This window comes from Eptatretus burgeri, chromosome 17, assembly GCF_056783735.1.
Source record: "Eptatretus burgeri isolate ZD-2024b chromosome 17, Ebu_testis_v1, whole genome shotgun sequence".
Taxonomy (NCBI): domain Eukaryota; kingdom Metazoa; phylum Chordata; class Myxini; order Myxiniformes; family Myxinidae; genus Eptatretus; species Eptatretus burgeri.
This window is the reverse complement of record NC_140977.1, coordinates 40,775,084-40,802,044: the sequence shown is the minus strand read 5'-3', so window position 1 is coordinate 40,802,044 and position 26,961 is coordinate 40,775,084. Positions and strand designations below refer to the sequence as shown.

Below are 26,961 nucleotides of genomic sequence, written 5' to 3'. Positions count from 1 at the left end.
CTCAAAAATGAAGGGAAAAGATCCTGGAACCTGAATAGCACCAAAATTGTACCAGTGATCATTGTAGCAACAGGAATGATGAAGAACCTTCAAGGTTTTTTGTTTGTTTGTTTACACTGTTGAGGCTCACATAAGAGTGAACACACAGAACGCAAAACAAGGGGAGCTGGAGACAAGAGGGGTGGAAGAGGGAAGGAAAAAAGTGGGGAACAGACATGAAAAGATCTGTGGAAAGGAGAGAGATGGGGTGGGCACACAGGGTAAACAAGATGGACACCACAGGGACTTTAAGGTCCTTACATGATAAGGACTTTCAGGAAGGAAAACAGGGAATTTTAAGGGATTGGGTTTGGGGTGGATTAGCAGGGGTAGAAAAGATTGAGGTTTTGGATGGGGGAAGATAAGAGATGATGGTGAACAGCAGTGTTGAAGACTTGGAGGGAAGAGTGGAATTGAAGAGAATGTGGGAGTTTGTTCCAAAGGTGGGGGAAAAGAGGAATGAAAGAGTGAAAAAGAAACAATGTTTCTAGATTTTGGTAGTTTTACCAGAAGGGGGTTGCTGGTGGACCTTGAGCACCCTGTGGAAATATGGGGGGGGGGGTGGGACATATCTCAGACAGAGCGGTGGGGATGGGGGGCAGGCCAGAGAGGAGACCGTAGAACACAGAAAGAGCACTGACCTGCCTGCGGTAAGAGAGTGAGAGACCAAAACACTAAACCTCATCACAGGAGACACCAATGATCCGAAATGCCTTGGTTTCCACAGTGTGAAGCCAAGAAAGGTGAGAGGCACGAGCACCAGCAGAGAGGGGAGAGGAGTACTCTATCAGGCCGCAGACAAAAGCTTTGTGTGTGGTCAGGAGCTCAGGTGTGCCAAGGAAGGACTTTGTACGATGGAGGATGCCGTCGGCAACTGGCTCTGGAGGCCAGCTTGGAAATGTGGCTTTTCCAGGAAAAATCATGGCAAATAGTGAGACCCAGAAGCTTGAATGAAGGGTATTCAAGAGGATTGTTGAGAAAGTAGATGGGGGAGGGGTGGGGGGGGGTTCCAGACAGTCCTTCCAGAGAGACATTGTGAGTGTGAGATTTGTCAAGATTGAAAGACATGTTCCACGTGGTGGACCAGCTTGAATTTTATCCAGATCTGCAGAGAGTGAAGAGGCTGCTGCTTGACAATCTGAGGGATGACAGATGGTACAGAAGAGAGTGGAGTCATCAGCAAAGAGATAAAGAGGATTTTCCAGTCAGAGAGATCATTGATCAAAATCAGAAAAAGAACAGGGCCCAGAACGCTGCCTTGAGGAACTGCAGCCTGGACAGGAAGAGGGGATGAGATAACTCCATTAAGGACCACACGTTGGCTACGACAGGAGAGGAAGTCTGTGAGCCATTAGTGGAGATGTCCTTGGATACCATAGCGAAAGAGTTTGGTGAGCAGGGTTGGGTGCCAGACTGTTTGGAAAGCATGTGATATGTCAAGGGATATGGCTTTGATTTCATGTCTGGCATTGAGGATCTCCATACATTGTTGGGAGAGCAGAAGCAGCCTACCCAGGGTAGAGTGACCTAGTCTGAAACCAAATTGATGATCCAAAATCAAGCCATTGGAGAAGAGGAAGGATTTAATATCAGAAGCGATGATTGATTCCATAACCTTGCTGACTTGGAGAAGGCCGATTGGTCTGTAGTTGTAGGGATCTGTTTTTGCACCTTTTTATGTAGGGCAGTAATGTTTGCTGATTTCCAAGCAGATGGAAGATGACCTTGAGCAAATGAGAGGGTGAATAAAAGAGAGAGGGGGTGAGCAAGAGCAGCCGAGCAGGTTTTTAGGACATGTGGGCTGATACCGCCTGGACTGGTTGCAGAATCTGAGTCAAGGTGTGACAACAAACTCTCCACCTTGTCAGGAAAAAAGAACACAGAGTCCAGGAACAGCTGGGAGTGACTGGGTAAGGTGGGTACAGAAATCGATGGGTTTGGGACACGAGATTTGGAAGCAAACACGGAGTTTAGGCATTCAGCCTTTTCACAGGCAGTGTCATCTGTGCGGCAATTTGAGGTAAGGGAGGGATGCACGGGGAACATTCACCAGAAACAGACTTAACTCGATGTTACCAGGATTTGGAGGAGGGAGACCGGTTTGAGAGTTTAGACTTGAGATTACAAAGATGTTGTTTTCTGGCTCTACTGAAGGTATACACACACATGCTCCGAGCTTTGTGGAAGGAACTGAGATTGCCTTCAGTTGGATTTGCCTTCCATGAAGCGAAAGCAAGTTGTTTCAGGACAATTGCCTCACCATAAGCTTCAGTGTACCATGGGCGGGAGGAAGTGTAGGCCAACTGGAGACGAGATGGGATGATTGTGTGTGTGTGTGTGTGTGTGTGTGTGTGTGTGTGTGTGTGTGTGTGTGTGTGTGTGTGTGTGTGTGTGTGTGTGTGTGTGTGTGTGTGTGTGTGTGTGTGTGTGTGTGTGTGTGTGTGTGTGTGTGTGTGTGTGTGTGTGTGTGTGTGTGTGTGTGTGTGTGTGTGTGTGTGTGTGTGTGTGTGTGTGTGTGTGTGTGTGTGTGTGTGTGTGTGTGTGTGTGTGTGTGTGTGTGTGTGTGTGTGTGTGTGTGTGTGTGTGTGTGTGTGTGTGTGTGTGTGTGTGTGTGTGTGTGTGTGTGTGTGTGTGTGTGTGTGTGTGTGTGTGTGTGTGTGTGTGTGTGTGTGTGTGTGTGTGTGTGTGTGTGTGTGTGTGTGTGTGTGTGTGTGTGTGTGTGTGTGTGTGTGTGTGTGTGTGTGTGTGTGTGTGTGTGTGTGTGTGTGTGTGTGTGTGTGTGTGTGTGTGTGTGTGTGTGTGTGTGTGTGTGTGTGTGTGTGTGTGTGTGTGTGTGTGTGTGTGAGAGAGAGAGAGAGAGAGAGAGAGAGAGAGAGAGAGAGAGAGAGAGAGAGAGAGAGAGAGAGAGAGAGAGAGAGAGAGAGAGAGAGAGAGAGAGAGAGAGAGAGAGAGAGAGAGAGAGAGAGAGAGAGAGAGAGAGAGAGAGAGAGAGAGAGAGAGAGAGAGAGAGAGAGAGAGAGAGAGAGAGAGAGAGAGAGAGAGAGAGAGAGAGAGAGAGAGAGAGAGAGAGAGAGAGAGAGAGAGAGAGAGAGAGAGAGAGAGAGAGAGAGAGAGAGAGAGAGAGAGAGAGAGAGAGAGAGAGAGAGAGAGAGAGAGAGAGAGAGAGAGAGAGAGAGAGAGAGAGAGAGAGAGAGAGAGAGAGAGAGAGAGAGAGAGAGAGAGAGAGAGAGAGAGAGAGAGAGAGAGAGAGAGAGAGAGAGAGAGAGAGAGAGAGAGAGAGAGAGAGAGAGAGAGAGAGAGAGAGAGAGAGAGAGAGAGAGAGAGAGAGAGAGAGAGAGAGAGAGCAAGTTTCTTTGAAAGTATTCCCAGGACGAGTTGATGTCAGAGGAAGTCGAGATGGGAGACCAGTCTGAAAGTTTGATGCCTGCTTGAAGTCCCTGCCCGTCAGCCTAATTGAAATGCCAGACTCGATGCCGCCGAGGTGGTTCTCGAATAGCCAGGGAGGATCACTTTGACAAGCAGGTGGTCAGTTGAACCAATTGGAACGAAGGAAGAACAGCAGATATTTTCAGGGAAATTGGTCAAAATCAGATCCAGAAGAGATGGAATACCGTTGGTTGAGATCCAGGTTAGGAACTTGGCTGATTGTGTCAGTCTCAATGAGTCACAGAAGTCTTTTGCTGAAGTGCCACTGCAGGTGAGAGAGGTACCCACACCCAGCCAACTGGCATGATGACAATTGAAGTCACCACATATGAGGAAGTGAGAGTTGGGATAAGAGGACAGAAGTTGGTCTATGTTTTTGGATAGCGAGATGTAAATGGAGTCATCACTGTTTGGTGGATGGCACAACACACATATAAACATGAGGTGGGAGTGGAGGTGAAGCCATAACCAGAAGTATTCCTGGGAGGTGTGGGGAAGTGAGGGCAGTGCATGGAGTGAAGAATAGAGTTTTTGATGGAGAGAGCAACTCCTCCACCAGGATGAGGCTCAGGTCTATCATACCGGAGGAGGGAGCAACCAGGGAGATATACGAGGGAGTCAGAGACGGCTTGAAGGAGGAAAGTTTCTGTTAAGCAGATTGTGTCTGGTTTGTCAGTGGCAACCTGTACGTAAAGATCTGTCAGGTTTGAGCGAAGACTCCAGATGTTTCAGATCCACACTGTAAAGGAAGACGGATGGGAGGAGGCGAGGGGAGATCTTAAAAACTATCCCTGGGAATATTAATACAAATGAACTGCAGTTGGAAACTGCCCGAGGCTCAGTGACGATCCTGAAAACAGCCATTGGAACAAAACTTTGAGAACAAAAACTTCACAGCTTCGTCCGTGAATTGTCACTTTTCCCCCAACCTCCACATTCCCGTGGGAGGACTCCGTTGCACCTTTTGAAACCTACATATGGAGATAACCAAAAACACACACGCTGATCGGATAATACAACCTTCGACTTGAATGTTAGTAAACCCCTTTAAAGAGGAACAGAAAAGGTTGCAAGAACAAATATAATGGGAACACTAAAAGGCCAATTCAGAGAAGGAAAACCAAGTCATATACATTATTTATGCAGGCAAAAGTAGTTTCACTGTTGCAAGCAAATTGCACCTACATTCCTAATATACGTTATTTCAATCCCAAACTGATTGGTGGAAAAAAAAATACACTGGAAGGAATGAAGATCAAGGGTTTTGTGGGTTTGATAAGAACCCTCGTTGTTACCCTCACCAGAGGAGAGGGTATTGCATTTGGGTCCATTTGTTTGTCCATTGACTTTACAGGGATGATCACTTTTCGCCCATCCATGAGGAAAAATAAGTTATCCACCTATGATGTCACAAGTCACATGGTTTGGTTGCTCTGATTTTTTGGAGAAGAATGTTTTTTTAATCTTCTGCAGAACAGCTTGACATATCTAGGGGAACTTCCCACACATTCCCCAAGCCTTGGGAACACCATGGTGTCCACAAATTCATAGGTCACTGTCAAGCAGCCATATTGGATCAAATGAAAATCATGTGAAAATTATTTCTCTTGATTGTGAAAAACAAAATAAAATCTCAGTCAATCAACGTGAAACTTCACAATTATGATCGAGTCACGGGGAACATAAGTTTTTATTTTCAACCTGATCGGACGCATGGTTTGACAGTCAGAATTATTTCATTTTTTGATATGGGTTCTTTTTGATTATTTTTTTCTTAATAAGGGTCACTTGGCTGTGCCTGGGTGGGTATGAGGGGAGCAGAATAGCAGCTGAAACCCGAATCATATCCAGGTTCTCCTGATCTTTTCAACTTTGCTTTTTTCTTGTTCATTACATAACACACCAGTCCACAAACACTACGCAAAGCAAGTCCTGGTGAGTGTCTGAAATCTGATTGCTCGCTCTTGTAATTGCTCTCAATATTAACCATGAACAACTGAGTTGCAGATGATAAACAAGCAAGAAAGTCAAACAGGACCGATTGTTTCCCACATTTCCCCACAAATCTTCTCCATGACATCATGTGCTACTGCACAAAAAGAAAAATCATATCATTCACAGGTACAAATCAATCTACAGTTGCACTCACCCCCATCATTAACTTCTCTCAGTTGTACTCCATTTATCCCGTAACTTATCGGATTCAACTCGCTCAGGCAACACCAACTGAGCAATCTTTTGAACTCAACAATTAAGTTCCCAGAAGCACAACCAAACATCTTTGGCACATCTCCTCCTCCAAATACCTGCCAAAGGAAGTACATAGCCATCACGATCTGTAATGGGGCAGACCACACCATGCTCAGGTACGTGGTGAGGTCCATGAAGCGCTGAGCATCGACGGACATCAGATTCACAATTTCCCCAACAGTGGAGGTTCGCTTCACCGCATTGGTGATCACGAGAGCCTGTCCCAAGCACACAACACGTTGAGTGAGTTAAGCTCAAGGCATGGAAACCAGGGTAGGATAAAGGGGGAGAGGGGCTGAGGGAGAAAACAAATGCCATCCTGTAACATAGGAGCAGTGGGATCTTTTTATTTAATTTTACATGAGATTGAGGCTCAAGCAAGTGAAGATCCAGGTTCAGATCATTTTTGGGATGGGATGGGATGGGATGGGGAAGTGAAAAAATAAAATAAAATAAATCAGGCTCCCTGATATCCAAGATCAATGGGGACTGACACCCGAGATTCCAGTTGCAAGTAAACAGCATGGTAGAAGGTGAAATGAACATGTTTGGCAAGAACCATGAGGTTAAAAAATAAATAAAAGGAAAATATATCAAAGCAGGCACTCTAATAGATGCCAACCAAGGGGATGTGTGACAGACATGGCTGGGGTGGGGAGGGGTGGGGAGGGGTGGGGAGGGGTGGAAACTGGGTTGCGACACATGTGCGGAAACTTACGAAGAATCACATACCCAAGCATATAGGTATTGGGGAGCACAATGATCATTTTCTACAATCTTGCCCAATCCTTGGAACCTCCAAGGACTTTTCCAGAGCACACAACATTGCGTCATAATCAAAACTAGAAGGGCACTCAGTAGAGCGCATACCTCTGCCACGTAATGCCTGATCCACGAGAACATATCGGGTCCAATACATTTTTGAAATATCATGCTATACAGTACTATATCGATTTTGAGCCCAATCTCTCAATGGTGAAGAATCACTTTAAAATTCTAGTAGTCAGATCTGGATCTTCACCAAAATCTAATCAGTGCGTCCTCGTCACACACCCAACCTGTCCACAAAATGTATCTAGATCCATCCACAACTTTGAGATATCCTGCACACAGTCAAACAACCAAACAGAAAGGGGTGAAAACATAAACTCCTTCACCTTCGGTGGTGGAGGCAATAAAGACCAATTCCTGCACCGTAGTTCCAGGAAGGAAGCAAGCACACATGTCCAGGAGGCACTTAAGACTGACCTGAACAAAGAGCTGAATGATTTCCCTTGGAGGCGAACAACCAAGCTCCTCGGAGATTAATGGCACGTGCGGGATTGAGGGTGGCAAGGATGCATCGCAGATGGGGCACACAGGTTATACTCAAACCCACAACAAATAGACAGACACAAGCAATCTACTATATAAATGGCAGTCCTTCTGTCTGTTTGTCTGTTTGTAACCAATAAGCTCCTAGACCAGTGAACCGATCTTGATGAAACTTTACACACATATAGACCTAACATTCAGCTCCAGGATGCGCGAAGTGGCTTTCCATAAAAACGAAAAAATATATATTAAAATATATATATTTCCATTAAAAAAAAATGGCTTCAGAATAGTGCGCTGGTGTATTAATCGTAACAAAAGGCTTCATGGTTAAAAACGCTAGGGTTTTTTGAAATACAAAATGTTCGTATTCGTTGACTTTTTAAACATACACATTCTCCTCCTGTTATTTGAATTCTCGAACTGCACGCGCACAACAACAGCGAACTGCTGATAGATCTGCTCATGAAAGAGCCAGGCAAGCAGAGTCAGCTGCAGAGAGAGTCATCTTACTGCTGATATATCTGCTCATGAACAAGCCAGGCAAGCAGAGTCGGCTGCAGAGAGAGAGCGTCGCCAAACTGCAAATAAAGCGTCACACCGACGGGCGAGAGAAGCACAAAACTCACGTTCCAGCTTTCTCGGTACGGGTTTTGGCAGGACATCAAGGACAGTTGCCACTGCTGCTAGAAACATTGAGTGGCTCAAGGCCGCCTTCAACTATGACCTCTCTGAGGATTACGGCAGCATAAAGCCTTCCTTCCATAAATCTGAGGAATAAAAGAAGCCTTCCAAATTTTCTCCATACAACTAATGCCTCAGTCTAACTAGCGTGAGGAAAATAGGGCAAATTTCAGGGGGATTACCGGGTACTTCAGCTAGTCATTCATAAATAAGGGTTTAATGAACATAAATCAAATATTCATAATGGAAAAAGAGAAAACAAAAGAAAAATTCCTCCTTTATTGTGGCACTTAGTTTTGTGTCCAGAAGTGGTCTAATAGCTCAGGAGATCAAACCCGAGTCGTCCTGCATGGGAAAACACGCAAAAATGGAGCCCAGCCGCTCTCTGGACGGGAAACGAACAGGAGGCAATTCAAGCAGTGATATTCAACACCAGGGCTTGGAAACAGCCATGCAGCTTCTTTTCACGATCACCGTTTCCGACGCCACCCCTCTGCAAAATGGCACCACCTTTGGTGCCAGCCAGCCAGAGCCTGTCTCAATCGTGTTTCTCACAGGACCTCCCTTCATGCTCTTGTTTTTGTGTCCCGACCACCGATCCTGCCTCATTCATCCATCTCTATCTAATCCTCTCGATGTCGCACTCCATCCATCACCCACCCCAAGGGTGTGGTCTCGCTCGTTGTCATTCCGAGAGGCTCGTTGTCATTCCGAGAGAAATGGGTGGCTCGTTTGTTGTTCTAAGGACACGATTCCTTTTTATCACTGGTCTTGAAAATGCAAAAACACAGGAAAAGGTCACAGGAGGCAATCACATACTGGGAGAAATCAGCCTGAATCCCTACCTAATTTAACACAGCACCACCACCCCCCATGTGGTGACACCGAACACTTCAGCTCAGTTTCCCTACTTAACTTACATCGAGATGTTTCCTACATGTCCACGGACCAAGCCACCCTATACAATCCTACCTTCATCCACCCCACAAACAATATATATATATATATATATATATATATATATATATATATATATATATATATATATATATATATATATATAAAAACACCACACCCAAACATATATAAATAAACTGGAGGGTTTATAATCATGACCTTTCTGTAGATGGTGCCCACGATGGCAGTTTTGAGGCGCATCCCAGTGGTGAAGCAGATATGGAAGTACTGGTGCAGAAACAGAGTCTGTGTCAAGGCCGTACAAAAAAGCAGCAGCGAGAGGATGTAGCCCTGCCATGCAGGAGCATCCTTGGCTTGGATAAACCCAATCAGCAGGCTGTGTACACACACACACACACACACACACACACACACACACACACACACACACACACACACACACACACACACACACACACACACACACACACACACACACACACACACACACTTTTGGGTCACGACCAAAATATAATGTGCAATACAACAGTTCATACAAACATGTTATTTATATTAAAAATTTAATCAAAACGACCATCTCTGCCACTATAAAAACTGAAACAAAACAAACAAGAATGACACTCGTTGAGCACATCGTCTCACCTCGCACGTTCATTATTAACAAAAAAAATGTTAACTGAACACGCTACCATTATGACCCACTACTATTATGGCCTGTTTACCCATCTCATCCATGCACACTGTCATGTCACATAGTTTCTTGGCATGGATTATGAATGCCATAAATTTCATTCGTCACTCACATCGGGTCAAATAAATATATATATATATATATGTTCGTATGAAGTTTCAAATTTTTTGGATAAGGATTTCAATTCAACCAATTATGGCTGTAATACCATTCACCAATGACATCATCGTTATCACCCTATATACCCCAAGGGGAGTTGATGACTTACGCCAAGTCTCAATGTTTTTTGTTGAGTAGTTTCAGAGATAATGATGTTCAAATTTTTCCCTTTAATCCAATATGGCTGTCATACCATGTGACCTATGACATCAGAGTTAGCAATAAAACATTCTCCACAGAGAGTCCTTCCTATGTTTAAAGTTTGGCATCGATCGGACAAGCGGTTGCAGGACAAACAATTTTAGACAGACACACACACGAACACACCCTTTGGGGTGAGACAAAAACCCCACAAGTTGAAAGACTACAAACAGGATAAAGATCGATTATTGAGACTGACTGTAATGGAGGAAGAGAAAAATCAAAACAAATAACCATTTGGTCATGGACAAAGGGACGTACAGACGGAGTTCAGAATAAAATTTGCATTTATACGTTTTCAAAAGTGAAAAAAGTCACTCAACCTAAGAACTTGAGGACTGATGAAAGCGAGAATGTCTTGTATAAATTTATACAGGGAGCCAACGAGGAAGTATGACCCGTATAGCCGAATCAACACGCGAACCAGCGATGGTTGCGATTCATCGGCACTTGTGCTTTCACCCAAAATCAGTGTCTCGCCTTCCTCAATTTTTTTTACATTCTCTCCTTTGTCCTCTGTGCCATGAATGGGTCTGAACTGAACCCCATCTTGTAGCGTCTCCGACGGCCTTTCCCATTTGACGGCCTGCATCTTCTTTTTTAAGCTGGGGGGGGGGATCAAAACCAAGCAGTATGCCAAGATTATTATGTACACTGCATTTCAGGTCATACACCTATTACAGTTGAAAGCTGAATAAGGAGTGGGCAGGGTAGTGGAGGAGGAGGGAGTGAGGGGGGAGGAGAGAAAAGTCAGCAAAAAATTGGAGAAAAGGAAGACAAGAGGATAAAACATTAGGTGAAAATAAAATAATGTAAATAAAATAAATAAAAAAAATAAAAAGAAAGCACTTTTGGTCAGCCCTATGGAGGCTGGAATTTAACCCAAGAAGCCAAAAGGACATGGATAAAAAAGGTTAAGAAGCCAAATGCCAGTACAAGGCAAAACAGTTGGCAAGTTAGAGAATCCATATTTTACAAATATATATATATATATATAACTAGCAAAGCAAGGCAAAATAAATGAAAAGTTTTGTTAAAATAAGGTAGAGTCCAACATTCCAGCAACAGAGTGACCCTTGGGGGAGTGACCATGGTGCTTTGTATGCTCAGATGTGAAATATCTTTCCAATTAAATGGCGGCACGTTCAAAAGACCCTGAGACCCTTCAAAAGACCGAGGTAACCATTCTCAGTCGAAGATGACCATTGTGCTTTGTAATACAGTGTGTACAGTGTCATATGAGTACCATTGTTTATGCACTCGTGCACACTCCTCTTCCCAGAGACACTGCATGCGTGGGACGATGTTATTGGAGGTATCTGATGGGTTAATAGACCAAAGATCTTCTGGAAGTAATGGCCGCTTGTAGCCTAGCATTGCCAGACTGGGAATAAAAGGATAACAATTAGATCTAATGATGTGAAAACGATAAAAGAATCATGAGATCGGAAAAAGTAAAAATAAATAAATAATGAAACAACAAATGAACCAAGCATTTTCAAAAAGAATCACAAATACCAAGAAAGAAATGTGCACATTCGAAGTTCTTCCACAAATAATACAACATTGTCTGTCTGTCTGTCTGCTGTCTTGTTTCCTCTATCCCTCTCAGCACTTCGCACGTCGTCACAAAACTTCATTGTCTTGCAATTCTGCTTATAACATGCAAAATGACTTGCAACTCTGAAATTTACTCCATTTGGCCCAGTCAAAACGAGACCTTTCTCAGAGGGGTCGCTATGCCAGATGTCACGGCATTCTGGTGGGTGGTGCTTGAAGCCGATCATCATGGGGGTTGTTCTATGAGCCTCCCTTCTTTGAAAACATCATCCCATCAAAACATACCAGTCCTTCATGGGTATATCTGCTTGTTATTAATAAATAAGATGACGCCTTTCCGATCCACACTTGTATTTGGATAAATCACACTGATCGCTCGATTCTTGAAAAAAAAAATTAAAAATCGTAGGACCAAGCATTTCTTCTCCCTCATATCCATCCATACTCCGCAAACAGAGCGGCACTGCTGCTGAATCAGTCTTGAGGCAAGGGTTAAACTGGGTGGTTCGCCATTGCGTTCCCAGCAGTGAGTCAGGACAAGTGCTTGGAATTTCTTCAGTGTTCGCTCACATACTCTTCATTGAAAGACACCTTCACATCTTAATGTGCAACCAGATAAGGCTAGCACACAGGACAAGCATCCTAATATCTATCCAACAGACTGCGCACTTTGTAAGGCAATGGACTGCCTGCAAAGAAACAATCCGACAGTTCGTAGGCAGGCTGAGAATCGAACTCAAGTTTGTCACAGCTCAAAGTTGAGTGTGCTCTCCTCATCCTGTCAGACATTTATTTATTACATACACAAATTAAAGTAGAACGGCACTCGGTGGAGTGCACGCTTCCACCAGGCTGAATAGTTTGTTTTGTATCCAACTGATCGGCTGGATCTGGATCCCGGCTTGTTCTTGTCACCTCACCAACTCATCAAACTAGTTTTGTCATAACACGTCCACAACTTTTTGAAATATCATGCTCTATACAGTATATCCTTTTGGTCCCATTTCTCATTGATAATCACTTGAAAAATAAAAATTCTCAGATCCAGATCTTCATCCAAATCGAATCAATCCTTAATCACACACCCAACCTGTCAACCAAGTTTAGTCTGAATCCGTCCACAACCTTTTGAGATATCGTGCTATATATTGTTTTGGCCGTATCTCTCAACGGTGAAGAATCACTTCCCATTCCATTACATCATATCCGTCTGTATATAAATAGTGCGGCAAATAAATGGAAGGATGTACGAAATGCAGGGTTGTTGATTGCAAATTAAAAGTCAAAATGGTCTAGTTTATTGTAAATGTGTAAAGGTCAAATGGTCTGAAAAGATCTAGATGGGTCTAAAGTGTCAAAATAGTCTAAAGTATCTTAAGGGTCTTAAAAGGTCAAAGGTGTCTAAAGGGTGTAATTAAAGGTCTAAAGGATCTTTATTGTTTGACAGGGTCTAAGTTGTCTTAAAACGTCTAAAAAGGGTCTAAAGATCAAAGGGTCTATCAGGTATTAAAAGGTCTGAAAGGTGTGCAGGTCTAAAGGTCTAAAGCAGTGGTCTCTAACCACTCAATTGCAATCAACAGGTCAATCCCAGTCTTGACCAGATGAGCTTTTTTTCTGTAAAAAAAAATATATTAAAAAAAAAAAACATTTTTAATTAAAACTTTTTATTCTTTTTGTAATACAGAGAGGGTGGTAAAAGCCGAGATTCTGTAAGGTGGTTGTCTTTTCACATTAGCCATCTGCTTGCAAAAAATAAGAAACCATTTCACCGCTAGCGAAGTTATCAAGGAGGCTGTGACGGTTGCTGCCAGCCCCTTGTTCAAAGACTTTAACAACAAAGATGAAATTATGACAGCCAACAGAAACATGCTGCTTGGCACTTCAACATTAGCCAGAAGGGTGAAATTGGTGTCTGAGGACATGTCTCAGCAAATACACTAAGACTTATCAGACTGTGCACGTTTCTCACTGCAGTTTGATGAATCAGTAGACATGAAAGATACAGCCCTGCTGATTGTTGTTGAGTGCTTGCTAAGTGAATGAAACTTAAGGAGGATTTCCTCACGATTTTGCCACTCAGAGAGGACAATAGGCGAGGATGTCTGCAACAAATTCAAAAGGTATGCGACTGAGAAAAACATTCCGATCAAGAAACTGATTTCAATCACAACCGATGGTGCATAAGCGGCAAACTGGGTGTGAAATAAGGCTTTATTGCACTTTGCAGAAATTATTTTGAATTCCCTTTGTCAATTACCACTGTGCTATCCACAAACAAGTGCTAACCATCAAGGTTATTGAGTTTTCTCATGGAATGACAGCTGTTGTCAACATTATCAACTCAAAAGATGGCAAAGCAGTGCGACATCACTCATTCAAATTGTTACTCGATGAACTTGATGCCACCTACGGTGAGCTAATCCAACATGCAGATGTGAGATGGTTCAGTCAAGGAAAAGTCCTCCAGAGATTTTCAAATCTGATCCCTGAAATTGTCACCTTTCTTAAATCAAGAAATGAGGTGCACAGTGAGCTGTCACAGAAGGTATGGTTGCTAGACTTGGGGTTTTAGACATCACAGCAAAATTGAACGAGCTAAATCACAAACTGTAGGGGAGGGAGAGACACTTGTCACACATAGTCAGTGCATTGAATGCGTTCAAGTTGAAACTGGGCATGTGGTGCTCCCAGTTAAAAAAAAAAACAATGTGACACAGCACTTCCCGAATCTGAAGAAAATCCTCCAAAACATCAAAAAAAAAAATACACCTGTGTGGGAGTGACGGTCATCTCTGCAAGAAACAAGCATGAGTTGCTGTTACGAGGGTGTAGTGTTCTCGGGTAAGGAGGGATTTTTGCCAACTTTGAAGTCACGTGACGCGAAAACGAAAGCGAATATCGAAAATCCGGCCCGACCAAATCTAGATATTGTCCCATAGATTCATATGCCACAATCAAATTCTAGATAACTTAAGAAATGTAGGAGGAGATAGATTTTCAGAATCGTCATTTTGCAACTACATGAAGCAGTTTTCGCAAAATTCAGTCACGTGACGTGTACGTATTCGAAGATATCGGTATTCTTTCGAATGGACATGAAAGACAAGATCAGCTGCTATGCAATGACACCATTCACTAACTTTTACCATGCCCAGTAGAGAATATATAGCCTCCTGAAGGTAGGGCAGTTTTTGCAAACTTTGAAGTCACGTGACGCGAAAACGAAAGCGAATATCGAAAATCCGGCCCGACCAAATTTAGATATTGTCCCATAGATTCATATGCCACAATCAAATTCAAGATCGCTTGAGAAATGTAAGAGGAGATAGATTTTGAAAATCGGCATTTTTGCATTTTTTGACAACTTTGAAGTCACGTGACACGAAAATGAAAGCGAATATCGAAAATCCAGCCCGACCAAATTTAGATATTGTCCCATAGATTCATATGCTACAATCAAATTCAAAATCGCTTGAGAAATGGCGGAGGAGATAGAATTTGAAAATCGTCATTTTCGCAACTTCAAAGGCCTCGTGACCTTGACCTTGACCTTCGGTGACCTTGAAAGTCATACCATCGTGTACGTCTCATCGACCTCTATCAGGATCACTAATGACCAGATCTCCCGCTTCAACTTCATTGTGAACGGACGGACGGACGGATCGAAGGATATAGACACCCATATTATTAAGTCATGCTCGAAGAGATGACCTAAAAAGGGTTCCATCCCAAAAAAATTCTATGACCACCTGAACAGATTGGAAAAAGAATTCAGACGATTTCAGGAGGTAGACAAGATGGAACAAATCATTGTGTTTGTCTCAAATCCTTTTCTTCAAGTGGATTTGAGACAAATTTTTCTTCTTTTCCTTTTCTTCATTGGAGAACTGACAGAAAACTTTCATCAGGTGTTTGAACAAAATAGGACACTCGACATGGAGATGATCGTCATGCAAAATGACAGAGCTGAAAGCTAGGTCAAGGGACAAAGACTTTTGATAACTCATAAACAGAGAGGTACCCTCTTGTGACATTCCATGCACTCAAAGTGAAGGCCTACTCTGGTTTCACATCCCCCTGTGAGATGGCTTTTTCCCCAGATGAAAATCATCAATTCCAAGTATCGCACTCGTCTCACAGATGTCCGGCTCAAACTACAACCCAGCCTTTAAAGCACTAACAGATAGTGTGTAAGCACAGGTGTCACACTAAGAATAGGTGAGTTATGCATAGCATACATTTTTGGGGGGTTTTAGTAAAGCAGAATTTTTGAGGGTAGATCTTATGTTACATTTAGATTCTAAAAGTGATCTTGTGTATAAAAAGATTGGAGAACACTGGTCTAAAGGGTAGAAAAGGAGTCTCAGGTTCTGAGGGGTTCTTCAGGGTCTTAGAGGTCTAAGGCTTCTAAAGGGTGCAACAGGGGGTCTTCATTGCCTTAGGGGTGTTAGGGGTATTCAGGGTCTGAATTGTCTAAATTGGGTCTCAAGGGGACTTCAGGGTCGAATGTGATTAATACACACACTCACATTCTGTACAGCCAAACAAACAAACAGACAGACAAAAATGCAATACCCTCTCCTCTTGCAAGGGTAATAGACGACCTTGCTACCGTCCCACATGCGATTTACACACCTATTCACTTCCCAGAGTCCTATCCTATCAAAAGTGAACCTTCATTTACTCCTTACTCCCCCAGTACCTGCATATCTTTCCTCCATTCCCTTTTTAAAAAAAAACAAATACAAAAGATTCTGCTCAATTTAGCCTGACCCCAACCACCACCCGCCAATGCACAGCCCCACCTTCCCCTCCACTTTTAAAAAATACATACACTTCTCATGCATCGATAATAATAATAAATGTGTGTGTGTCAGTGAATGAATCCGTGAGGTTGAAAGATCGGATCACGTGGACCAAATAACTCGAAATATGGAGTGAAATCTGAAAATGTTAATAAATCGGCGGTGTAGTTTTTTGTGGGTTTGTGCCATTATCAATCAGCTTCCTATTACTTATCAAGCCAGCCGTTCCTTATCGACGATTTAATTGGAGTGCTTGCTTAAGTGCTTAAGCTACTTGCCGAGCACCCTCCAATCGAGAGCAGCCCAGGTTGTGTCCCAATCAGGTTGTAGTCGACAGTTACGACAAGGTCGAGGTACAAATGGGTACATTTGGATCTCAAAAGGGACTCCCCGCGGGTGTGTGTGCATGCCTGTATGCTTGGGTACGGGCACCGCAGTGGCAAAGTTTCACCCCGCGTCTTGTGATGATGAGGAGGGGTGCAGGTTTTAACTTTTAACCTCAGCCGCGTATGAGCGATCACGTTTTCCTTTGTCCTCGTGACCGTTTCCAAAGCAATTGGTTATTTTATATAAACCGGGTGTGCTTCAGAAAGGTTTTATGGTTTCTGTTTGTGAGTTTCAAAGCTCTCCTGAGGGTAGTGAGTATCCACCCTCAGGAGAGCCAGAAACATTCTTTCTCAGCTCAAGTCTGAACTCTCAAACCTCTCTCACTCCTCCAAATCCTGGTGGCATCTAATCAAATCTGTTTCTGGTGTATGTTCCCCCTCTATTCCCTCCCTTACCTCAAATGGCCGCACAGCTGACACGACACGTGAAAAAGCTGAATGCCTAAACTAGGTGTTTGCATCAAAATCATGTGTCCGAAACCCATCGCTTTCTGTACCCACCTTACCCAGTCGAACCCAACTGTCCCTGGACTCTGTGTCCTTTTCTTCCGACAAAGTGGAGAGCTTGCTGTCAAACCTCGACTCAGATTCTGCAACAGGTTCAGACGGAATCAGCCGACGTGTCCTTAAAACCTGCTCCTCTGCTCTTGCTCACCCTCCCTCTGTTCTATTCACCCTCTTATTTGCTCAAGGTCATCTGCCTCTGCTTGGAAATAAGCAAACATTACTGCCCTGCATAAAAAGGTGCAAAAACAGATCCCTGCAACTACAGACCAATCAGCCTTATCCCAATCATCAGCAAGGTTATGGAATCCATCATCGCTTCAGACATTAAATCCTTCCCGTCTCCAATGGCTCGATTTCCGATCATCAATTTGGTTTCAGACAAGGTCACTCTACCCTGGATATGCAGCTTCTGCTCTCCAAACAAAGGATGAAGGTACTCAATGCCGGACATCAAATCAGAGCTTAATCCCTCAACACATAGCACACTTTTGACACAGTCTGACACCCAGCCCTGCACACCAAACTCTCTTCCTATGGTATCCAAAGCCATCTCCACTCATGGCTCGCAGACTTCCTCTCCTGTCGCAGCCAACGTGTGGCCCGAAATGGAGTTCGTTAATCCCCTTCTTCCTGTCCAGGCAGCGTTCTGGGCCCTATTCTTTTTCTGGTTTTCATCAATGACCTCTCCGACTCTCTGGAAAATCCTCTTCATCTCTTCGCTGATGACTCCACCCTCTGCCGTACCATCTGTCATCCCTCAGACAGGCAAGCCACAGCTTCCTCGCTCTCTGCATATCTGGGTAAAAATCACAAACTGGTCCAACATGTGGAACATATCTTTCAATCCGGACAAATCTCATATACTCACGAAGACTCTCCGAAGGGACCGTTTGGAACCCCCCCCCCATCTACTTTCTCAACAATCCTCTTGAAGAAGTCCTTTCTTTCCAGCTTCTGGGTCTCACTATCTGCAATGATATTCCCTGGGAAAGCCACATTTCTAACCTGCCCTTCAAAGCCAGTCGCAGACTGGGAATCCTCCGTCGTGCAAAGTCCTTCCTCAGCCCGCCTGAGCTCCTGACCAAATACAAAGCTTTCATCTGCAGCCTGATGGAGTACTGCTCTCCCCTCTGGGCTAGTGCTCCTGCCCCTCACCTTTCTTGGCTTCACGCAGTGGAAACCAAGGCATTTTGGATCATTAGTATTTCCCACGATGAGGCTGAGTCTTTGGGCCTCTCACTCTCTCACCGCAGGCAGGTCAGTGGTCTGTCTGTCTTCTACAGTCTCCTCTCCGGTCTCGCCCCCCTGCTCTGTCTGCGATCTGTCCCCATCATATTTCCGCAGGGCGCTCAAGGTCCGCCAACAACCACCTTCTGATAAAACTTCCAAAATCACAAATCACTGCTCACCTTCGCTCTTTCATTCCCCTTTTTTCCCGCCTTTGGAATAAACTCCCTCACCCTCTTCAATCCCATTCTTCCCTCCAGGTCTTCAAAACAGCTGTTCACCACCACCTCTTATTGTCCCCCATCCAAAACCTATGATCTTTTCTACCCCCGTTAATCCACCCCAAACCCACCTCCTTCAAATTCCCTGCTTTCCTTCCTGAAAGTCCCTGGAATGTCCATCTTGCATTCCCCATGTTCCCCGCCCCATCCCTCTCCCTTCCATAGATCTCCTGATGTCTCTGTTCCCCACTGTATTGCGCTTTCCACACCCCTCTCATCTCATGCCCCCCCCCTTGCTGTGCGTTAGCTCTCATACGAGCCTTGACAATGTGTATGTATATATATATATATATATATATATATATATATATATATATATATATATATATATATATATATATTTGATAACACCCGATTTCCTATAGTGTGCGTGTGTTTCATAAAGCATAACATTATCTCCCTCCGGGTGGTATTTATATAGTATGACCAGTCGAAAATGGGTTTCAGACATTATTTTGTTTCCATCTTCACTGTTATTCGATGCAGAATCATTTTGATGAGACAGTATGAATTGTAATTAACGCTCCACCTCACGATTGCCTTCTCTTTCTCGCATCTCACATGGCCTTCCTTTCTCCCACCCTCCTCACTCTCCCTCACTCTAACTCTTCCTTCACTCCTCCTCCACCACCACCTCTCCCCCCCCTTCGCATTCCAGTCTGTGAGCGATGGGTGGTATTTGCTGGTATGTAATGAAATACCCCAGATCATGCATGCATCCAAAGGGGATGCAATATTTCTTACCTGGTAAACCACCAAAAGGTTATTTTCGATAAAAATGGAGCACTCATCTCAGGACAGGGATTCTAGAAATAAATGCAGGGAGAGGAAGAAAAAAAAATTCACTTCATACATTCATTAATCACACTTATGAATAACATTCCATTTTGTGAGCATTACAAACGATAAGTCTTAAAGTTTGTTAAAGGAGTTAACCGTGAATCACTCTTCCAATATTGATCTCTCCAAGTGAAAGAACCAGCAACAACAACAATAATTCTCACCCTTTCAAACATTTACCAATTTCAGGTCATTTTGAGGAGCAGTTTTGTCCGAAATTTAATCTTCAATAAAATAAATGATCTCCGGAATTAAAATCAAAACAAAATCAAGACTTGATTACAGTTTTGCGATGCCCATTTAAAAAGTAGTTTCAAAACAATTCGTACATCGCTAAAAATCAGAATCATTACATGCAATATTTTCAACCTTCTGAGAATTGGAGCAGAACTGGAATATTAAATGTGTGTGTATATCTATATGTATGTTTTTTTTTTGTAACTGCCATTTAGAGATAAAGTTCAAAATTTAATTAGCTGTGTCAAAACAGAATGCAAGTTTGGGCAAAAGCAGATTCCAAGGACTCGCAGTGTTTAAAAGTTTTTTTTATGAGACCTCAGGGCATGCACCTTGTGGAAGAGGTGTTTGTCTAAAATGATCCACCGATTAAGACAGCTGGTCAGCACATACCGGATCTTTGATGCTTTGAGAGAACAGTGGGCTCCGATCAGAAAAACAGGACAGCAGGAACTGCAGCGCAACCAGCCAGAAGTATGTGTAGAAGGTGAAGTAGCGGAGGGCATCCACCTTTGCACCCTAATAAATCATTCAACCCCCAAAGGAATAACAAAACTAAGCAAAAACAAAAAACAATAATAATTTAAAAAAGCCGGCAATGACATTTTTCCCGACTCATCCGGAAATATAAGAATCCGCTGCAAAACTAAAGGTGCATCACACATACGGGTCTGGAAGCAGCAAGGATGAGTGAGCGGAAGGGAACGATGGCAAAGAGAAGGCTCAAGAACCAGAAGATGAGCATAAAGCCGGAAGACTGAACCCCATGCAGCCGCTCACACTGGATCAATACCATGGCCACGAGCTACAAGATTAGAGGCATGGTGATTGTCACGATGTATCTCAATGCTTTTATAAAAATGGACAAAAAAAATAAAAGACAAATGCAAGTACAACGAACAGGTTACAATTCATTCTATATAGCAGCTCAGAAGCAAAAAAAGACATTTCTCAAATTATAGTACAACATAACGAACATGTTGATATTGTTACGGCTGTGGAAATTCGCAATACACCATAAAGGGTCCTTAGATCAGTTATGACGTGAAGTTTATGTGCAGCTAGGTCCCCACCGTTGTTAAAGGGATTTATTCATGTTTCACCAGGCTGCAACTCTTTGAGATGGGGTTTTTCTTTATCTATCGTTATTTTGAGCCACCATTGCAACAAACCTCCGCAGAAACAACCGCCACCGCCAACTACACCACAACGCCAACCACGCTCACACCACCCCCACAACAATCACCACCATCTTCGCCACTACGCCCGCTTATGAACGCCATCCTTCACGGACTACGGTAGGACGGTTTCCGTGTCGGAAACCGTCCAAGAAGGATTGGCAGGACAGAAGCTCCTGCGAGCCTGTGGGTTTTTTTCCGCCTGTTCTTCCCCGTGCTTGGTGTGGGGGAGGTGCGATCCGAGCGGAGGTCAAAGGTCATGTAAAGGAGGGGTCTGATTTTGGGGGAATAATTCCCTGGCCCCGAGCCAAAACTGACTTTCCTCGTCCCCCGCACGGCGCGGGGAGGGGGGAGCGAGAGGGCACGCCCCTTTTTGGGAAGCTTCCAGAAGGGAGGTGGAGCCAGAAACGGGGCGGGGCAAAGGGCAGAGCCCCGCTTTACAAAAGGCAAACAGACGCGAGGCTCGGGGGTCTCTTCTCGGTTCATGCTGGCTCGTTCGTTATTGGTCTCGTGGCGCTGGTCACCCCTTGGGCTTCTCTTCTCCCTCACTTCATTTGGACTCTGTTTCGGGCTTCTCTCTCACTTCATTTGGACTCTGTTTCGGGCTTCTCTCTCTCTGATCCTGAAGCCCCTTCTGCCCTTCAGTCTTTTGCTTGTTTGGTCGTGGGTCGTGGAAGCACCAGCAGCAACGCCAGAGAGAGCTCGCTGACCACGCCAGGGGCCCGAAGTCAGGTGCGGCTACGCAAGGCCGTGGGGAGTCGATGTCGCGACCTGCCCACCGTCGCGCCACGAGGGCGCGGGTAAGACCCTTCGATCTCACAGGACCCGTTTGGTCCTCCAGGTCCCGTGCCATAAAGGTCCGCAGACCCTGTCTGCCACCCTCGTCTTTGGGGGTGGCCATTTCTTTGTTTTTGTCTGCATACTGTGGCGCCGTGTCCTGCCAAGTAGAAACTGTGTAAGTAACTGTGCATGTAAATTGATCCTTGCTTATAGTCGGTCGTATTGCTTTTGTTTTCTATTTCTTGCTTGTATATTGCATGACTGCCTTGCTTATGAATACGTGTGCTGTATGAAACGTATCCCGTTCATTGCGTCCATTTCCCTTGTGAAAGTGCCATCTTGTTTCGTGGAGTGAGTAGTGGGTTTTGAATGCCCGGTAAACAGAATCATATCCGTCGAGATCGGCGATAACACCGCTCGGTTATCACTGTAGCACGGAACGGACCGCTTAAGCGGTTCGTGTCCTCGGCCGACCTGCGGCGAGGTACGATCGCCCGGTCGACTACTCGCGCAGGTACTTAGGTAGGTCGAATTTGGCGAGCAACCCTATCCTGCGCGGGTGGGCAATTGGCACGATCTTGGTGAGGTTAACCCCCACCCGTGACTAGCTCCTGGCGGTAGTTCCAAGGAGGGTCACGACTGAATTGTCTGTCCGGTGGGCGACGCGGCTGCCATTAGAGGTATGCAGCCGCTCGCACGCCGGGCGGGCCAGAATTCGTAACAATATTAACGCACAAGTATGGCACCCACTTCTGGGAGTAAACATTATTTTTTTACCGTCGAGAATAAGGCTGTTGTTGGCTTTGCGGTTAGTGTGGTAGCTTTGGATCCTAGGGTCCAGAGTTCGAGCCCTGTTGGCCGCTGAATTAACACCAGGGGGTTGACTCAGCCTATCATCCTTCTGAGTTCGGCGAAATGAGCACCAGTGGACTGGTAATAGGGGCACTGCATCAGCGGAATAGCCACGCCACTAACCAATGATGCAACCAGCAGCCAAAGGCTGTACATGAAAGGAACTGCCCAAAATCTTCCCATGCACACCCCAACTTTTCAACTCATGTCATCCACGGTTCAAGAGTGCATAGTATGGTGGAGAGAGGAAGGGTCGAGGAGAGGGAGTGGGGGCGGAAGGGTCGAGGAGAGGGAGTGGGGGCGGAAGGGTCGAGGAGAGGGAGTGGGGGCGGAAGGGTCGAGGAGAGGGAGTGGGGGCGGAAGGGTCGAGGAGAGGGAGTGGGGGCGGAAGGGTCGAGGAGAGGGAGTGGGGGCGGAAGGGTCGAGGAGAGGGAGTGGGGCGGAAGGGTCGAGGAGAGGGAGTGGGGCGGAAGGGTCGAGGAGAGGGAGTGGGGGCGGAAGGGTCGAGGAGAGGGAGTGGGGCGGAAGGGTCGAGGAGAGGGAGTGGGGCGGAAGGGTCGAGGAGAGGGAGTGGGGGCGGAAGGGTCGAGGAGAGGGAGTGGGGGCGGAAGGGTCGAGGAGAGGGAGTGGGGCGGAAGGGTCGAGGAGAGGGAGTGGGGGCGGAAGGGTCGAGGAGAGGGAGTGGGGCGGAAGGGACGAGGAGAGGGAGTGGGGCGGAAGGGTCGAGGAGAGGGAGTGGGGCGGAAGGGTCGAGGAGAGGGAGTGGGGGCGGATGGGTCGAGGAGAGGGAGTGGGGCGGAAGGGTCGAGGAGAGGGAGTGGGGCGGAAGGGTCGAGCAGAGGGAGTGGGGGCGGAAGGGTCGAGGAGAGGGAGTGGGGGCGGATGGGTCGAGGAGAGGGAGTGAGGGCGGAAGGGTCGAGGAGAGGGAGTGGGGGCGGAAGGGTCGAGGAGAGGGGGGGAGGGCAGAAGGGGCGGGGAGAGGGAGGGAAGGGGGAGGGGGCGAGGAGAGGGAGTGGGGGCGGATGGGTCGAGGAGAGGGAGTGAGGGCGGAAGGGTCGAGGAGAGGGAGTGGGGGCGGAAGAGTCGAGAAGAGGGAGTGTGGGCGGAAGGGTCGAGGAGAGGGAGTAGGGGGAGAAGGGTCGAGGAGAGGGAGTGGGGGCGGAAGGGTCGAGGAGAGGGAGTAGGGGCGGAAGGGTCAAGCAGAGGGAGTGGGTGCGGAAGGGTCAAGGGGAGGGAGTGGGGGGCTAAGGAAGGCAGCTTCAGGAAGTCGGGTTAAGGTAGAAAGGGGAAGGAGGGTGTAATATTCACAAAGCTGACCTTTTTACATGTTCACACTGCGATTTTTTTTCCCACTCACCATCATAGTCCCCATTATGAGAGGGCTAACATACAGAACAGAGGGCTGACTTCGCCCTTGATTTTTCTCCCAAACAGTGTAGAAGAGCTCCAACCAACAGATGAACCATAGCAGTGCTGCAATCACCTGAGACAGCAGGGGAAAAGGAACTCGCCAAAAGAAAAAGACAGAACACAGATGATAGGCTTAATTTTCATTTGAAGGCGGCAGATGGTGATTTGTGCTCTAACCGCCAGCAACACTAAACAATATAAAATCTTTTAAAATATTAACTGTGATCAATATACAATGTGGTAATGTCACTATGGAGAACAGAGCCGTGGTATCGCCATCGACGCTTGAAGAGCTCTTGCCAAGTGGCTTACCCACCCAAGCAAGCACTCCAACAAAACAGTTGAAGAAACTTTGAAAAACGAAACGTTAAATTTTTTTATATGCATCCATCATTGCCAAAGTGACGGGTCATATAATGAAAGAAAATCCTACAAAAATGGGAAAGGAAACATGGAGTAAAATAAAATTGCAAATTTTCAGCAAGCCAGTCCCTGCTCAACACACTACATGACAATGCAGGGCCAAATGCAGGTGAGTGGGCTCTGAACTTTGTTCAAGTTGATCAATATATTCAGTATCAGTGCGAATATTGTAGAGCGCTCACAAAGTCACTTAAACACTCAAGCAAGCACTCCAATGAAACGGTTGATAAGGAACGGCGAGCTTGGTAAGCGATTGGTCAAACAATCGCGATGCACCCGGAGACACAGAATGTCAAACGGTGTCTGAATTGGACAAATGAACACTTTTTTAGCAGTCAAAACTCCAGCTGAAGTCAATGAAGAAGTTTAAATTTTTTAATTCAGCTCAGATTAAGAGATTCTAGAGGTTATGGCATGTGTAGAAATGAAATTAAGCCATGAACGCTGGCATTTATAAGCACTGCAATGTATCCAGTAATCTGTAGGTATAATCAGGCATTCGATGATACAAGTGAGGAAATTTGTTTTTTTTAATACTTCATTGGAAAGAAACTGTTGCGGCCTGTTGTAAGTCAATGTATGGTTGAGCAGGCCAAAAAAACATGGCGACTTCAGACCCCAGCGAGGTAACCCAAGATACACCTCAAGACCCCAGACAGAGAGGTGGCTGAGGATCGCCTGATGAAGGATATAATTAAATAAGACTATTAATTATCTTCAAAAAGGATATTTTAATGAACCCAAACACCCAATTTTTTCAGTCCTGCACTTTTTGGAGTTTTATTTGTAAGCATGCAAAGTTTCAGGCCGCTATGTTTCATGGTTTGGGAATTATGGAGGGAGACACACACACACACACACACACACACACACACACACACACACACACACACTAGTATATATCATACCTACTCAATAACAAAAGAAAATAAGATTTTGAACTTTTAAAACGTTTTAATCACATTATATCCTGCTCAATGAGAAAACAAGGGTCATCCCAAAGCATTTCTGCTATTGTCAAGTGGAAATGCAATCATTCACCGACACAGTTAATGGGCTTTAGCGGTGTGCATTTACATTTCCCTCACCGTCTTTGCACGGTTAAGATGGGTGCACTGGATGTATCCATTGTCGTGCTGCATGAGATAGAGGTAGTATGGCAGAGAGAAGAGTAACAGCAGGGCACAGGGCACCAGGGCCAAGACAGACAACTGGAAGCAACGAGGAACATCGGGAGAAGTGTGTGACAGAGTCAAATTCCAGTCCTAGAGAGAAAAAAAATGCAATTGAACAATATCAGTACCAATCAATGTCCCTACAATCCTCACCACACGACTCCAGACATCAACAATAACATCATATCATAATACATCACAGAAAAAAATTACGATGTAAAAAAAAACAATAAACAAAGAAAAACACAATCTGGAACCATGGTTCATGAGTTGCCTTGCGATTTTATGACCCAAAGAGAGTTACAATCCAATTCACTAAAATGCAATAATACACATTCCTCTCTCATAAGACGAAGGCACTGTAACAAAATACCAAATTTAATTGCAAATGTACCCAATAAAAAATAAATAAAATAAAACAAAATAAAATCCAGCAATACCCCACCATTTCAGAAGCATGATCCAAAGCATTTCCCCCTGCTCTTTCAGGTCTCCACCAAAACTCAGTCCCTCCAGTAGCAATCTCCAAATGAACGCTCCAGAATGCAGGCTTCCTCCAAAACTCCACTACCCTGTCACACCTTTCTATTGCTTGTGGAACCACGTCTCAGAATCTAATACAACTGCATTATTTCCCAAAATGCTTCAAGAAGGCAACAACGCCATATTGTCTTCAATCCATATCCCTGATCTTTGGGACACATCATAACCTTTCTCGAACCCAACTCTCTCACTTGCAGGTTACTGTACTCTAAAATATATCGAAGACAGGATGGCGACTAAACCGTCTCCCCCACCAAGTTTTCTGGTGAGGAGGGTGTATAGATATGGACACAGCAGGATTAAAAACAAAACCTGTCAAAGGGCGAAGGAGCTCCTTGTAAGCCAATGGCCATCATTTCAATTACCCAACTGTGTCTGCAGACGTCCTCCTGCAGTTGGGTTACTTTTTTTCTTTTTTTTAGGAGGTTGGTGACAGAATTTGCACTCCAGCCACCAAAAACACTTCATTCTGGAAAACCCACAAATGTAGGGAAATCTGAAAACCCACTCCGTGGGAGTACGTCCTGTGCTGCTGTCCTTCACAGAGCAGCTCATCGGATGACAGGATTGGGGAAAAGCCTATGGGGCCCCCACTACTTGATAGGAGGAAAACCATGGGATAAACCTCAAGTGTCAGATTGCAGTGGTGTGTGGCGGAGTTGTGCTGAGGTGTCAACCAGTGGCAGTCTCCTTGGGTTAACCTGAGGCGGTCCCTTCGGGTGAGTGCCTGGAATGTTCTATTCTGAAGAGAAGATGATCACCTGTCTCTGTTATCATCTGAGCTCAAACATTTGAACATAGGTATTGCTGCACTCTGAGTTTCGGAGACAGGATAGTGGTTAATCATGGTGGGCGGTTACACCTACCATTGGTCTGGTCATTTTGATGGTTACCATGCCCAAGGAGTTGCTAGAGCTGTATCCAATGATAATTGAGGTAACACCGGGCAACAAAAGTATAATGAGACGAAAGATTCGTCACTCCTTTTTGTTGTTTCCCTGATCTCTGTGTATGCTCCGACTGAAGCGAGTGATCTCACCGTGAAGAACGCATTCCATGCCGCGCTAGAGTCTGT

At 45.1% G+C, this 26,961-nt stretch overlaps 1 protein-coding gene across 2 annotated transcripts in view; it reads right to left on the bottom strand.

The window, feature by feature from the left end:
* The window catches only part of LOC147009857 (multidrug resistance-associated protein 1-like), a 124,107-nt gene that overhangs the window by 67,214 nt on the left and 29,932 nt on the right, over positions 1-26,961 (bottom strand). For both annotated transcript variants that reach the window (XM_085861383.1, XM_085861384.1), the window contains exons 2-10: positions 25,257-25,433; positions 23,693-23,818; positions 20,193-20,330; positions 19,919-20,044; positions 19,193-19,254; positions 10,929-11,066; positions 10,006-10,287; positions 8,830-9,007; positions 5,772-5,933 (exon numbers count right to left, since the gene is read on the bottom strand). In XM_085861383.1, coding sequence (XP_085717509.1) covers positions 5,772-5,933; positions 8,830-9,007; positions 10,006-10,287; positions 10,929-11,066; positions 19,193-19,254; positions 19,919-20,044; positions 20,193-20,330; positions 23,693-23,818; positions 25,257-25,433 — 1,389 coding nt within the window. The remainder of the gene's footprint in view (positions 1-5,771; positions 5,934-8,829; positions 9,008-10,005; positions 10,288-10,928; positions 11,067-19,192; positions 19,255-19,918; positions 20,045-20,192; positions 20,331-23,692; positions 23,819-25,256; positions 25,434-26,961) is intronic.